Source organism: Medicago sativa, chromosome 7, assembly GCF_051527215.1.
Source record: "Medicago sativa cultivar Bolivia chromosome 7, Bolivia_mono, whole genome shotgun sequence".
Taxonomy (NCBI): domain Eukaryota; kingdom Viridiplantae; phylum Streptophyta; class Magnoliopsida; order Fabales; family Fabaceae; genus Medicago; species Medicago sativa.
The window spans coordinates 93,195,007-93,209,522 of NC_140755.1; the positions used below are offsets into that span (position 1 = coordinate 93,195,007).

A 14,516-nucleotide genomic window follows, 5' to 3' on the forward strand; every position below is an offset into this window, starting at 1 on the left:
GTGTAGGGGAATTAGTTATTTTTGATTAGCAATTAGTGTATGGGAATGTTGACCGACTTGATTAGGCTTTAATACGTATTCAATTGCATTAACGAAGTGAGAGAACTTTTTTCAAGTTTGAATAAACGGATGTGATCAAGTGCTTGAACGGATGAGATTACTCGAGCAAGTAGTACATGTTTAGGAGGGAAAAAAGCTAGGGAATTAGGGCAAAGTAGGGAGGATTAGGGCAAACATGATAGCCAAGCAAGTCTAACTTTTATAATAAAGGATTTTATAACAAGACGCGTTATGATCAAACATAGTAGAAAAGTGGATAAACATGACTTTAGTTCATGCACTTTTGCTAGTTTTAAAAAACTTTATTTTGTATAAATATAATTATAGTTTAGAGAATAAATTGGGAGTGACGCTAATTACTTTTTTTTGGGTACAAGATGATAAATAGTCAATACTACTCCCTCTTAAGCTATAAGTCGTTTTCAGTATTTTACATAAATTAAAAAATGTAATCAATTTTATATAGAAATGGAAATTATGCTATATCTTACAAAATTATCCTTCATTAATCCAAAAATAAATTAAAGAATTAAAAGAAAAAATTAAGTATATAATAGGAAAATTGACATTAGTATATTTTTTTTTTCTTTTTTTGCGTTGATCCACCGGATTCTCATGGACTTTGCTAAAACCCATTAAACACTTAGGTCTATTGTAGCAAACCCCTTACATTAATATTTGTTTTTAAAGAAAACGTGAATTTTTTTTTGGCCAAGTAGTCCAGTGGCTAGATCTCACACAACTTAATTGTGGAGAAGTGGAGTGTTTGGAGTTCGAACCCTAACTCCTGCATATAAAATGCGATATCCCTACCAACTGAGCTAAACTCACGGGAATGGAAACATTAATATTTTATTGGTATTATAAATCGACTTAAAACATTTTTAAGTATTTATATTTTAGGATAGAGTGAGTACATTTTTGAATGACAAATAAATTGATGTTTTATCAATTTTTGACAGAAAAATTTATGATTTTTATTAGGGGAATTGATGATTTATTTTAAAAATTAAAAATAATAAAAGAGGCTTTTGTACCAAAATAAAATAAAATAAAAAAGGGTCATATATATGCATAAACCCTAACCTAACAATCTCGTGACTGTGTGTTTTCGTTTCGCCTCTTCTTCTCACAACAGCCGTCAGCAGCTTCAGCAATGGTGAAGCACTACAGACCCGCCGTGAGTTCTTCTCATCTCTTCAAATCACTTTATCCTTTCACATATTTTTATGTTTCACTCTTTCAATTGTTTTATTCGTTTATCTTTCGGTATTTTAATTGATGGTAGTGATTTTTTCCCCTAAGGATATGAATTCGCCTTAATTTATATGAATTAGCGCAATAAAAAGAGCGGATTAACAGCACCGAGAGTAAATTGAGATAGATGATAAGTACTTTTTGTTCGTGTGTGAACATTTGGAATTTGTTATTTAACTATAAGAAATTACAATATATAAAAGAAATTCTAGCTTTTTCTTACAATAACGAATCTCTGTGTCGTATTCAGGGGAAGAAAAAGGAAGGAAATGCCGCTAAGTTTGTCACCAGGACACAAGCACTCAAGCAGCTTCAAATCAGTTTACCCCTTTTCAGGTTCCGTTTGCCGACAATTCTATTTTTTTATGAAAATAATGTTGTATAATGTGAAAATTTGATTCTGATATTCGGGTTTATAAATTTTAGGAAACTGTGCATTTTGAAAGGTGTAACTCCGAGGGAGCCGAAGAAAAAGTTCAAGGGAAATGATAAGACTTACTACCATGTCAAAGATATTAGCTTTTTACACCACGAGCCTTTGGTTGAAATACATAGGGCAATAAGAGTGCATGAGAGAAAAATTAAGAAAGCCGAGGCAAAGAAAAACGTTGAACGTGCAAATAGGCTACGGGAGAAAACACCTAAACCCAAGATAGATAGGATAATCCGTCAGAGGTACCCGAGATTTGTTGATGCACTTGGAGAATTGGATGACTGCCTTACAATGGTACATCTTTTTGCTGCCATACCTGCGACTGAAAGCAAAAAAATTGATGTGGAGCTTGTCCACAAATGTCGAAGGTATATATACTTGAATTATATTAACTTTAGATTAATATGTCATAAAGAATTTAGGCCTTTGTGCCTCAATCTTTACTTTGAAAATAAGGACTAGGAGAGTATAATATAATTTATATTAGTATTTTTTTTTTGTAAGATAATTTATATTAGTATTAACATCTCATTGGCATTTTCATCCTTTTAAAAAAAAAAAAGTGCAACCTATTATGCTGCAATAATACTTATCTCGTTTATTATTGTCTGCCTGTGTTCTAGATTGGCGCATGAATGGCAAGCATTCGTATCTCGTACTCACAAGTTAAGAAAAACATTTGTATCTGTTAAAGGCATATACTATCAGGTACTGTTTGTAGCCATTGATTATGTTAATTATTTATTAATCATAATTGTACATTTTATAGATTTATTATGTTGTTTGTGCAGGCTGAAGTTGAGGGTCAGAAAATAACATGGTTAACTCCTCATTCACTGCAGCAGGTTGTGTCTGAGGATGTTGACATCCCTACTATGCTAAACTTTCTACAACTCTATGAGGTGAGTTTAATTTCATATTTAAATTAAGCGTGTTCATTTTTTTGATAATTTGTCAATATCCATATCATCCAAAGTAATAGGATTATAGATCTAAATATTTTAATCATGTATACATTTAATTTGAATAAGTTCTGTTATGATCGTTATGTCATTCATGTATAAACCAAATTTAGTTATTCAATTACAACTGACATCCATATACTAATTTCTTAAACATCTATAATGAATTGATGCAGCCTCTTCTTGGATTTGTCAATTTTCACCTCTATCATTCCATTAATTTGAAGTATCCTCCCATCCTTGATCCTCGCTTGGAGGCCTTGGCAGCAGGTACTGTTTTGTTAAGTTATATCCAGCTTTATAAACTTGAATTGCTGCAAAGCCTGAAATTATCTTCTGATCAATTTTCTTATCAAATTTTGTAGATATATATGCATTGTCAAGATATTTAAATGGCAACACCCGACCTGCTATACTGAATTCTGAAGCTTCTCAATTAGTTGAATCTGAGCAAATAGAGTCCAAGCAAGATGGGGCACAGACCCAAAATGAAAAATCTGAACTAAGACTTGCTCAACTTCAACATCAACTTCCTTCTAATGAACCAGGTGCACTAATGCAGCTTGTTGAAAAAGTTGCAGGCGAAGGTGAAGAGGAATATGATCAAGAGACACGAGAATGCAAAAATCTCTTTCGAAATGTCAAAATCTTCTTGAGCAGAGAGGTATGACCTTATAGCATTTACCGAGTTAGAGTTTGTGTAAATTTTTCAATATAAAATGTAAGAAATTGTGAAGAGTTCATATATGGACTAGTGATATTATAAATGGGCAACATCTCTTAAAAAAATCATACTTAAAAGTACTAGTTACATACATAAAAATTACTTCTCAATGAGACGTACTTTTCATATTAATATATATTCTACATAGTTTTTTTTTGCTAAGGCTTGTGTGTGTGTGTGTTGAAGCTATGCTGTTTAAACTTGCATTTATTATTTTGGAATTATTGTAATGATTGCATCTGTTTTGGTTTAATTATTCAGGCACCAAGGGAATCATTGCTTTTTGTTATTCCTGCTTTTGGTGGTACAGTTTCATGGGAGGGAGAAGGGGCTCCCTTTGCAGAATCTGACCAGAGCATTACTCATCAGGTTTGTGTGATTTATGTAACATAACTTTATTGAACTTCCTTTAATGTTTGCTTAACTATTACTTTCATTTCTTCAGATCGTTGATAGGGAATCTCAAGGACACAGATTCCTCTCAAGAGAATATGTTCAACCACAATGGGTATTTGACTGTGTGAATGCACGGATAATTTTGCCAACAGAAAATTATTTTGTGGGAAGGTAACTTCTAATTCGTTTGTGTTGGTGTACCGACTCTGATCTCTATTGTGTAATTATAACCCATTTCTTTGACAACATTGTTATATTGTTTCTCACCAAAACAAGTTCTTGTGCATCCGTTCTTCGGTTATTGCTGTTGTATTATCTGTGCCTATTTTAGGTTCACCTAGGGTTCTTATTTGTTCTGATCTTCATCAGCATGTGCTTCTTTTGGTCTGAGAAAAGCATTTTTGGTTTTGTTAGGATTCTTATTAGTTGTGATCTTGGTCAACATATGCTTATCTTAATTTTTAGAATGAAGGGTTCTTATTGGTTCTGATCTTCATCAGCATGTGCTTCTTTTGTTCTGAGAAAAGTATTTTTGGTTTCGTTAGGATTCTTATTAGTCGTGATCTTGGTCAACATATGCATATCTTAATTTTTAGAATGAATTTGTTTCTAATTAACTGCGGCATACTCCCTCCGTTCCTTATTATTGGAACCTCCAACAAAAAGCACACATGTTAAGAAAAGTTGTTGGAGTAATAAATTTGTGACTGTTATTACATTGCCCTTTGTATAAATATATTCGATGTTAACTTTTCGTATTCCAAGACATTGTAGTATTAATAAGAGGTATATTTGAAGAAAGAGTAATAAACGGGTCTATAAATTTGTAGAGGGCCGTGTATTTAGGACACACAATTTTGTAAATGGTCTTGTAGGGTCTTATAATTAGAGTCAAAGGGAGTAACTCTTATCTGTCATGGAGATTTTAGTGTAAATCTCTTTAAAATAAATAAACCCCAACTGCATAGATAATTAGGAAGGAGTAACTCTTATCGGTCTGATAGTATGTCAGTATGTTGTGTCACATATGATGTATTGTAATTCAACAAGATACGATATCAAATCTTCTGGATTTGCATATAAATAAATAATATTCAGTTCAATTACTTAGTTTTGTTGCCTATGCCAATACATGAACCTGAGGGAACAGATAAGAAGAATCTGTACATATATTCTATAGATTTCTGTATTTCCGTATGTGATGCCTCTTTTATCATTAGGATTCCACCACCGCACTTGTCGCCTTTCGTTGACTATGACGAAGGAGCATATGTTCCGGAGTATGCAAAGACCCTTAAACACTTGCAAGCTGCTGCCAGAAAGGAAGTCCTTCCACTTCCAGGTGCTGAAAAAGATCTGGAAGATCCTCAAAATCTTCTGGCCGAGGGTATTATTGATCGTGCAGCTGCAAATGAAGCGGCTGAGAAAAGGCAGAAGGTATTAAGAACAGTGCATCAGGATTGTTAAATGAGTGGAGGGTATCATTCTGTTGATATGTATAGTAATTCCTTTTCGATGGCTGTTTTGCAGCTGATGAAGCAGGAGCAGCGATTCCGTGAGGAGTTGAAGAAAGAACTAAAGGGTGAAACATACACTTCAGCAGGGTCTGCTGTTGAAAAAGAAACATCTACACCAGTCATTCAGACTGGTGATTCAACTAATAATGTTCAAGCTAATACTGATGATGGTGCTGAGATGGGTAAACTTTTGTTGTCACGTAAAAAGAGGAAGCTACTTGAAGCTATGCAGGTACACTTTTTTATGAAATTCTTAGTCATATTAGTTATATTGCGTGTGTATTTTGTTTTATGAATTCTGAACTTGCGATTTTACCAATCACACTATTCTATTTATTATTTAATCCATATAGGTTGCCAAGTGGCAGGTTTGTCTGGTAGTTATTATATCTGAGATAATGTAGTATTTTTCTGTTGGTTCTGATGTTCATAATTTTTTCTGTTGGTTCTGATATTCATAATTTTTGTTGTTGAAATCTGTCATTCAGATATCTAATGAGCGCAAGAAAAATAAACATGATACTATCATTAAACGGAAAAAGAAACTAGATGAAGCTCAGAATCAAAGGAGTTGAAGGATTCTGCATTCTCAAGGATTCCAGTTATATGCCATATCATTCTGTGTTATAGGAGCTAGCTGATTTAAAAAACTAGTTTTCTTTTATTGTTGGTTGCAACTATAACTTGTTTTTAGTCTTTGTTCTTTCAGTTTTGTAACGGATAAGTAAGGACCAAAGAAAATTTTGATTTTATCTTACAGATCTCAGGTTTTTGATACATCTGGAGAAAGGAAACACACCTGAAGGTGTAGTGAACAAATTCTTGCAGAAACGTTGTACTGACTTATTATTATCCTTGTTAAAACGACCTTATCCTTTCCTTATATATAGGATACCGTTTTGAGATTTGATTTATTTTGCATTTATTCTCATGTTTATAACTGTAGACTACTGTATGCAAATATCATTGATCGATCATATCCATAAACGCACTTCTATTATTCTCGAAAATGATTATATTATTGATCACTTTTTTGTACAAAAATGATAAATTAATTTCTTTGTTTTGTTTTGAAGAAGAGAAAAATCAATTAATATAAAAGGGTCTTGCTAACAAGTGCCTTAAGGGCATTGTTTAAGGAACTCAAAAAAAGAAATTATGTCTCGAAAATACAAGTCAAACACTTTTTAAAGTCATAACCGTACAATTTTCAATGCAAAAATTGCTACTTTTAGATGCTTAAACAATGCCCTTAGAGCACTTGTTAGCATTTCCCATATAAGAATAGAGCCTCTTTGGATAAATGGCTTACTTGCAGTATCTTATAGCACAAACACTTGTCATGATAAGAGCTAATGTGTAAGCTTTCATAAATAAGCTTTTTTTATACCAAAAGATTAAAGGCCCTGTTTGGTTCTCACCAACGAAAATTGTATTTTCATAAACAATTTTTTCATAAACTACCTTAAAAACTTATAAATAACACACAAAAACTTATTTATTTGCATAAGCTGTTTTATATAAGCTCTAAAATAAGCTAATCCAAACGGGCCTTAAATAACTTTGAATTGCTTTTGTACATGCTACAAGTTGTTTATTTAAGCTATATTGGAGATCTTACAAAATAAGTTGAAAATAACTTATGATAAGCTGTTTTCATAAGTTCTCCCAAATATTCTCACAAAACTTATGTCAATGGATAAACCTCAAATAAGCCATTCCAAACATGTCCAGCCAAAACAACACATAAACATGCTAACAATGTTGAACTAGGAAGCTTACAAAGATATAGGTGTATATGAACCTGCCTTCCAATGTATCTGTTGAGAACAGAACAAAAGTAATGCTGCACTTTAATCCAATGCCAGAATATATAACAAGTGTCTCTTTGGTTCCTACACCAACCACAATTGAAACTGCAAATATGACCAACACAGCGCAGCAACTCACTTTATGCAGTTAAAAATCCTCTTTGGTTCCTCACCAGACCCTTCATCAATAATCTTCATATAATTACTAGTGCATCTCTTACTAGTTGGTTGCAATGACCTCAAATTGCATAAACTATTCATTATGATTTTAATCCTCTCTTTTTTCCCCTCTTTCTAGTCCATCGACTAGGATTTGGTTATCCAATAGGCGCTCTAGGATATCCCCACATGCTTAAGTCATTTAGCTCTGCAACGACACTAATTCTCAAGTCGATCGTTGGACATTCAATTACTTAGGCATGAAATTGACCTGCTTCTCAAATAACAGACTTCAAAAAACGAACAAGAATTGTTTTCTCTAGTCTCTCCTTGTTGTCCTCTAACTTGCTTAATTCTTTCATAATAACCGTTGTATGCAATTATCATGTATTTTATTTTATTTACTAAACAAAGATATCATCAAATACAATTGTAAAGATTAATCCCTCAATGTAATTGACATCTATTTAAGAGGTTGATATCTTTCAACATGTGTTTTCATACTATTGACAGGAAAAATATCCTTTCAACAAATAAACTCGATGATCAATCTATGACTAAAGTTAGATTAATAAATGGCTCTTAGTTGTTAATATGTTTAATGCCTTGAGTGTTTGTTTCTTGTGTAAGAAACAAGTAATGGTGGATAATCACGGTAAAAAATGTTAAGACAAAAAGACCATACAAATGTAAAAGTGTAAAAAAGTAAAGACAAAAGTAAAAGAGAAAATTGAATTACTATTAAGGTAAATGAAATGAGCTACACACATCGTTTGAATCAAACAACTAATAAGATGTTTTATCTTATGTAGGCGGATGACTGATATAATATGCTAACTATAGAGAACAAAAATGAACTCCTTTACACGGAGAACGAATCTACTACTTATAGAAGAAAGAAGAAGCCAACTTAGTTCGTTCCTAAGATTCCCAAAGACCAAGGCTGAGAACAGATGTGTGATCTAATAGGTGAGTCAATCTCAGCCATTATCCCTATCCCTATCTCGAATGTGAACCTTTGAGGAATAGCCTAAATGTTAATTTAGAACGAAATTTGAACTTAACATTTTAATTTAAACCAATGCATAATTGAAGTGTTTTGAACAAGGAAATAGCCGTTACTAACATTTCAAAACCGGTAACGACGGAGCATCATTATTGTGCAAGTCTCTCTAGTAATGTCCTCCATGAATTACAACCTATTTATTCAACACAATCACTCACAATCACATAATGTTTCAGACGGTCAATATGCTGCATTCTTTCTATTAATTGGTGTTATGTAGTTTCTTAGAAGATTTTTTTACACTTTCTTTTGGCAGAAATTTTATGTTTGCTGGAGCAGGTGTAATAGTGAGGACTATTTTAAAATTTTTAAAATAAAACCCCAAATGTCGAACCCACAAAGAATTGCTTCAAGTATAAGTCACCCTCTTTTTAGACTATTAAGGCGAATCAATTTGTTTGAAGTTAAGACAATTTTTTTTAATAAGCGAAATTAACCCACTAAATTGACACACGAAGAATCAACCCGAGACAACACACTCCAAGTCCTAAAACAACACCACCGAGACAATTAAGAAAGGAACACGGGAAGAAAGCAAGCACTACTAAATTTTACAATGACTTAGGAATCCACTAGGATGATTTGACTACATCTTCACGGGCAAAGTTATGGTGCACAAGTCATTTCCTTATGCACCATGCAGAAACACTTCACAACCATCAGATTTGATCGCACATCTCTTCTCCAAAGAATCATTTATGTTTCTTCTCCGATTTCTGTTTCTCCTCCGATTTCTATTTCTTCTCCGATTTCTGTTTCTTCTCCGATTTCTCCTCCGATTTCAAGCTCACCGCCCCCTCTCATCTCTCCACCTCCGGCGATCCATTCTCTGGCAAGAATTGGCGTCGCTCCGTTGAACACTATGCCTCTATTTTCCAGGATCTCATCAGAGAAGGCTCACTTTTGCCGAATTCTAAAGCTCTGTGCATTGACACTCCCACCGGAGAAGATGTTTTAGCGTTGAAGGAAATCGGCGTTGTGGACTCCATCAGAAACCGTCACCGCCGTTGATTAATCAAGGAGAAGGACGGAAACATCCATCTTCCGGTGATTCCTTCGATTTTGAATTCTCCGGTAAAGGCGGTTTGGAAGAATCCGTTAAACGGGCGGAATTCGCCGGCGAGATATGCAGAACTCTCCGACCGGGAGGATTCTTAGCGGTTCACACGACGGCGAGAGATTCATACAACTTCAATTCATTTCTTGAATTATTCAATTGCTGTGAATTGATGAAAAAGAAAATTCAAAACCATTAAGTACATCTAATGGTTTTGGAGTACAACTCACAGAAACCTAAGTACATCTAATGGTTTTCCACAGCAAAATGGTTTTGGCATTCCGGTACGATGATGACGGTGATGATGATGAACGACAGTGTTGATGATGAGATTGAAGATTCTGGAAACCATTTCCCCAGCAAAATGGGTTTGGAGTACAACTCACAAAAACCATTTCCACAGCAAAATGGTTTTGGCATTCCGATACGGTGATGATGACGGTGATGATGATGAACGACGATGTTGATGATGAGATTGAAGATTCCAGTGGTGATGATGATGAACGACGGTGATGATTCAGTTTGTTTTCGCGTTTGGGGGTGTAGGAAGCAATTATGTTGGGATTTATGCACGGTGCATAAGGATTTCCTTATGCACCATAACCACTTCCGCCTAGTAGACAGACACCATTCATCAAACAATTAAGGTTTAAATATGACTTTCGTCCCTGTAATATAGGCGTGTTTTATTTTCGTCCCTGTCAAAAAAAAAGTTTGAATTACGTCCCTGTAAAAAAAAATTTGTTTGAAAATGGTCCCTGGCCCCACTGTTCAGCTGACTTGGCATGGTTTTGGCCACGTGGCAGTTGCTGACTGTGCAACTTTTGCCACGTGGCGCTGACGTGGCGTGCCACATAATATTAAATTTTTAAAAAATATTTTAAAAATTCTGAAAATTGTTTTTAAAATTAAAAAATATAAAAATAAATTTAAAAATCATAAAAAATTTCAGAAAAAATCGGAAAATTATAAAAAATTTCTGAAAAATCTCAAAATAAATTTTAAAATTCTGAAAATAAATTTTAAAATATTAAAATAATTTTCTGAATTTATTTTTTTGTATAAATTTCAATATAAAATTAATTTTATTGAATATTATATATTCTGAAATTTCTGAAAAAAATAATTTTTTTTTAAAATTAGAATTTTCATAAAAGAATAAGAAATTAGATTTTTTTATTAAATTATAATTTATTTTCAGAAAATATAATTGCCATTGTTTTTCGAAAAAAATTTAATTTATAATTTTCAAATTAAAAAATCTATTTTTAAATTTTTTTTCTGATTTTTAAATTTTTTTTCAGAGTTTCCGGAAATTTTTTATAATTTTCAGATTTTTTTCGGAAATTTTTTATTATTTTTAAATTTATTTTCAGATTTTTTGGAATTTTTTTTATAATTTTCAGATTTTTTTTGGATTATTTTTATGATTTTTAAATTTATTTTCAGATTTTTTGAATTTAAATAAATAATTTTCAGAATTTTATTTTTATTTTTTAATTACGTGGACCGCCACGTCAGCGCCACGTGGCAAAAGTTGCACAGTCAGCAACTGCCACGTGGCGAATACCATGCCAAGTCAGCTGAACAGTGGGGCCAGGGACCATTTTCAAACAATTTTTTTTTTACAGGACGTAATTCTAATTTTTTTTTGACAGGGACGAAAATCAAAACACGCCTATATTACAGGGACGAAAATCATATTTAAGCCAACAATTAAATCAACAACAAACCAAAAATAAGATAAAATGCCATCCTTTAAAAAGGAAAGATAAAATGGCTAAATTAGTCTAGTTACAAGGACCTTAGTTCGAACCTCGCTGCTATTACAATGATCTTATTAGCTGTTGATATGTAAATACATTTTTAGTGGTGGAACTTGTCAACATATTAGTGAAAGTGAAAAGCACTAACTAAAATAATACTCCATTCCGATCCAATTATAAGTAAAATTATCTCATATTAAACTTATAAAGAATGATAGTTAAGTGCATTTAGTTTTGTTATTTTGTTTTCATGAAGGAAAAAAAGAAACGTATCTACTAAACTTTCCCCACTAATAGTCAACTTTTCACAATATTTAGAGATTAATGTAAAATGTGGGTAGATTTTGTCTAGAAAGTGAGTGTTTTTCCTTCTTAAAAGTAGTGTAATTAAAATTCATAAAAGTCATATATAACTTATTTATCTACTGTCAAATAGTCTAGTGTACTAAACGTATAGAAGTAGATAATTGAAGGTTCAAATTCACGCTCAAACACATAAAATATTCTTAGAGCTACCAACTGAGATGTACTTACAAACAAATTGTATATAATTTTATTAAAGATTCAAAATAACATCAACGCAAAACAAAGAAAAAATATATAAAAGATGTATCTAAAATTAAAAGGCTCTACAACTAAATACTTCCATAATTATTCAAAAAAAAAAAAAAACTAAATACTTCCATAAAAGTGCTCTATGAGTCATATGACTTTCATCGACTTTGATGAGTATTGAGAACGAACCCACTTAAAAATTTTTATAATTAAAAAAAAGACAATCAATAGTCTTAAAAAAAGGGAAAACAAATATTAATTTTTTCCCTTTGTTTTGGTTGAATCGACAGTAACTAAGACATCATATAAGTCGTGTGTAGATTAGGAGGATTGTTACATTTTAATAATATGTTATCTAAACCTATACCATTGTTCAACTTTGTTCTTTATACGAGAAAAAGGGGTTTAACCCCGCAAACAACAAACTAAAAACCAATTAAAAAGAGGGTATTAAAGCCAAGGAAATACAATAAGGAAACAAAATCATAAATCTTCAACACACAAGGTTTTGACAATCTGATCTTTGATAAACCGCATGTAACTTAATTTGTATCTCTGAATCATGAATGAATTTTACAACCGATATTTTTTCACAAATTTCTTGATATTATAAACAAGCTCATAATAAGAAGGAGAGAAGATTCTCTCAAGTCTTGTTCTCTTATGTTTTCTCATTTGGGGATATCATTACCCTTAAATCTAAGGGAAATGTTAACCAATGCCACACTGCTTAAGGCCTATAAATGGTAACTTATCATGAAAATATGTGTAATCAAAACATCGAAAATCGAAATCTTTGACTTTTTTTATAAAATAATTTCTTTTTTTGGATTCCTTAAAGAGTGCCCCGGGAGCACTCGTAATCTTTGATTTTTTTTTTTGTTTGAAATTTCTCATTTCCTTTTTTTTTTCTTTCTCTCCTACCAAACCAATGACCTTTTTTAGTTGAGAACAAAAACCAATGACTTGAATTGCACATAATCTCATGTGACATGAGAGAATCCTTTTCCGATAACGAATGTCCCATTATAAAAGATGAAGACCGGCTTTCTCATTCCTATGTTTTCCGGAAAATGGAGAATAACTATTTTTCCGTCCACTAAAAATAACACACAGGGTAATTTTAATTTGGACCACTTGAAGTATTGGTCCAACTTAGACCACTTTTTTATACCATTAGATTAAATCATCCCATCAAGTTTTATCATGGTTTACCTACACCAAATCTCCCTCCATATTTCTCTCTCCCTAATTCTCACATTGCTCTTTCTCTCTCCCTATTGGTCACGTATTGTATATAATATTATAATAAAGGAACAGTTTTTTTTTTTAATTTCTCAAAATCGTGTTTTATTTGGAAATTGGATGCCCAAGTAGTAGTTTTGCAATAAGATTGAATATCCACTTCTCATTTCAAACAGTTCAATTAATTAAGAAAAACTAATTTATTTCATTTTTACTATTTTGTGGTTTTCCAGTTTGTATGAGTTTCTCTATCCTTTAAATCTCTCAAGAATATCCAGAATTTCTCTATTCTATTTTTCTTTTATTTTCATTTACAAAACACAAAGGTAATGTTAGATAAACAAATTTACACATTGGGTGTTCTTAATTTTTGTTCTTATTTATGTTGTTTGTGTGGTTGCAATAAAAAAAAGAATGAAAGGGAAGAAGAAACCCACAACATGAAAATGGAACAGCAACAAAAGTGAACATTGGCCTGTGATTCTTTGAGAGAGAGAAAAGAAATTGAGAGTGATTTGGTGTTGACAAAACATGATAAGCTTGGTGTACTGCTTTAATCTAATGGTGAAAAAAAGTGGTCTAAGTTGGACCAATACTTCAACTGATCCAAACTAAATGCACCCTAAGACACAAGGAAGCATTCTTTGTTTTTTTTTTTTTTTGTTGAATTTGGTTTGTTAACAAAATCAAACACGTCCCTCTTTCTTTTATGCTGGGGTCACCATAAAACCAAACACGTCCCTCTTTTGATTTTATATTTTTTTATATCACCTTTTTAAATGAAATGTTCTATTTCAGGCATGAAAATTTCACTTGAATAGGAGATTAAGAGACCACAATGCCCTATTTTAGTCTTTTGTGTGTAATAAGGATAAGGATAGGAATACCGTAATAGTTCACCACTATCTTTATTGGACCCATAGGACTACAAATGGTCTGAAACCCTTGTTGTTTGGTAAAACTAAGTTATAATCGAAAGATATAGAGATGACAAAAAATGAAAATGTAAAGACCAATAGCTTTTATAACATATTTCTTTTACAACTTTTATAAAATTTATGAATCTGTAATTTTTATGCAGAACCACACTTTCTTATTATAAAATTTAGTAACTAGAAATTCACAATAAATTACAATTTTATTTTTTTGAGAGAATAAATTACAATTTTATGGTGAGTAAGTAATATCGAAGTGGACCAACCAATTTGCATAAAAACAAACTAAAATGGATTAGGACACTTTATTATAGACAATGATACGTTTAAAGTATCAAACTTTTCAACTTTTATATGTCGGAGGATTGCATTAGAAAGATCTAAAACCGTTGTGGCTAAAAGGAATATAGTCCGCTCTACATTAAGTCTTTAAAATGCCATTGGCTGAATAAAAGTATTTTCTATACACTAGTGGTAATATATATTTAGGGATCGATCAGAGGCAAACTAGCAATATTTTTATGAGGAGGTCATATATATATATATATATATATATATATATATATATTAAAA

General features: G+C 32.1%; 1 protein-coding gene across 1 annotated transcript; it reads left to right on the plus strand.

Moving 5' to 3' along the window:
• The first annotated feature begins 1,157 nt into the window (after window positions 1-1,157).
• On the plus strand, window positions 1,158-6,259 carry LOC146910394 (pescadillo-like protein). The gene is made up of 12 exons (XM_085723143.1): window positions 1,158-1,240; window positions 1,568-1,653; window positions 1,744-2,118; window positions 2,374-2,458; window positions 2,542-2,652; window positions 2,889-2,982; window positions 3,078-3,376; window positions 3,698-3,805; window positions 3,882-4,003; window positions 5,053-5,269; window positions 5,363-5,581; window positions 5,838-6,259. Exons 1-12 carry the CDS (start codon window positions 1,217-1,219, stop codon window positions 5,922-5,924), a joined length of 1,827 nt encoding a protein of 608 aa, XP_085579269.1. The 5' UTR covers window positions 1,158-1,216; the 3' UTR covers window positions 5,925-6,259.
• The last annotated feature ends 8,257 nt before the right edge of the window (window positions 6,260-14,516 follow it).

What these genes read in the sequence shown, in the direction of transcription:
- LOC146910394 (XM_085723143.1), top strand. Translation starts at nt 1,217, where the DNA reads ATGGTGAAGCACTACAGACCCGCC. An exon ending in GAAAATTATTTTGTGGGAAG is followed by an intron (nt 4,004 to 5,052) that starts GTAACTTCTAAT and finishes TTTTATCATTAG; the next exon opens with GATTCCACCACCGCACTTGT. An exon ending in AGCTACTTGAAGCTATGCAG is followed by an intron (nt 5,582 to 5,837) that starts GTACACTTTTTT and finishes TCTGTCATTCAG; the next exon opens with ATATCTAATGAGCGCAAGAA.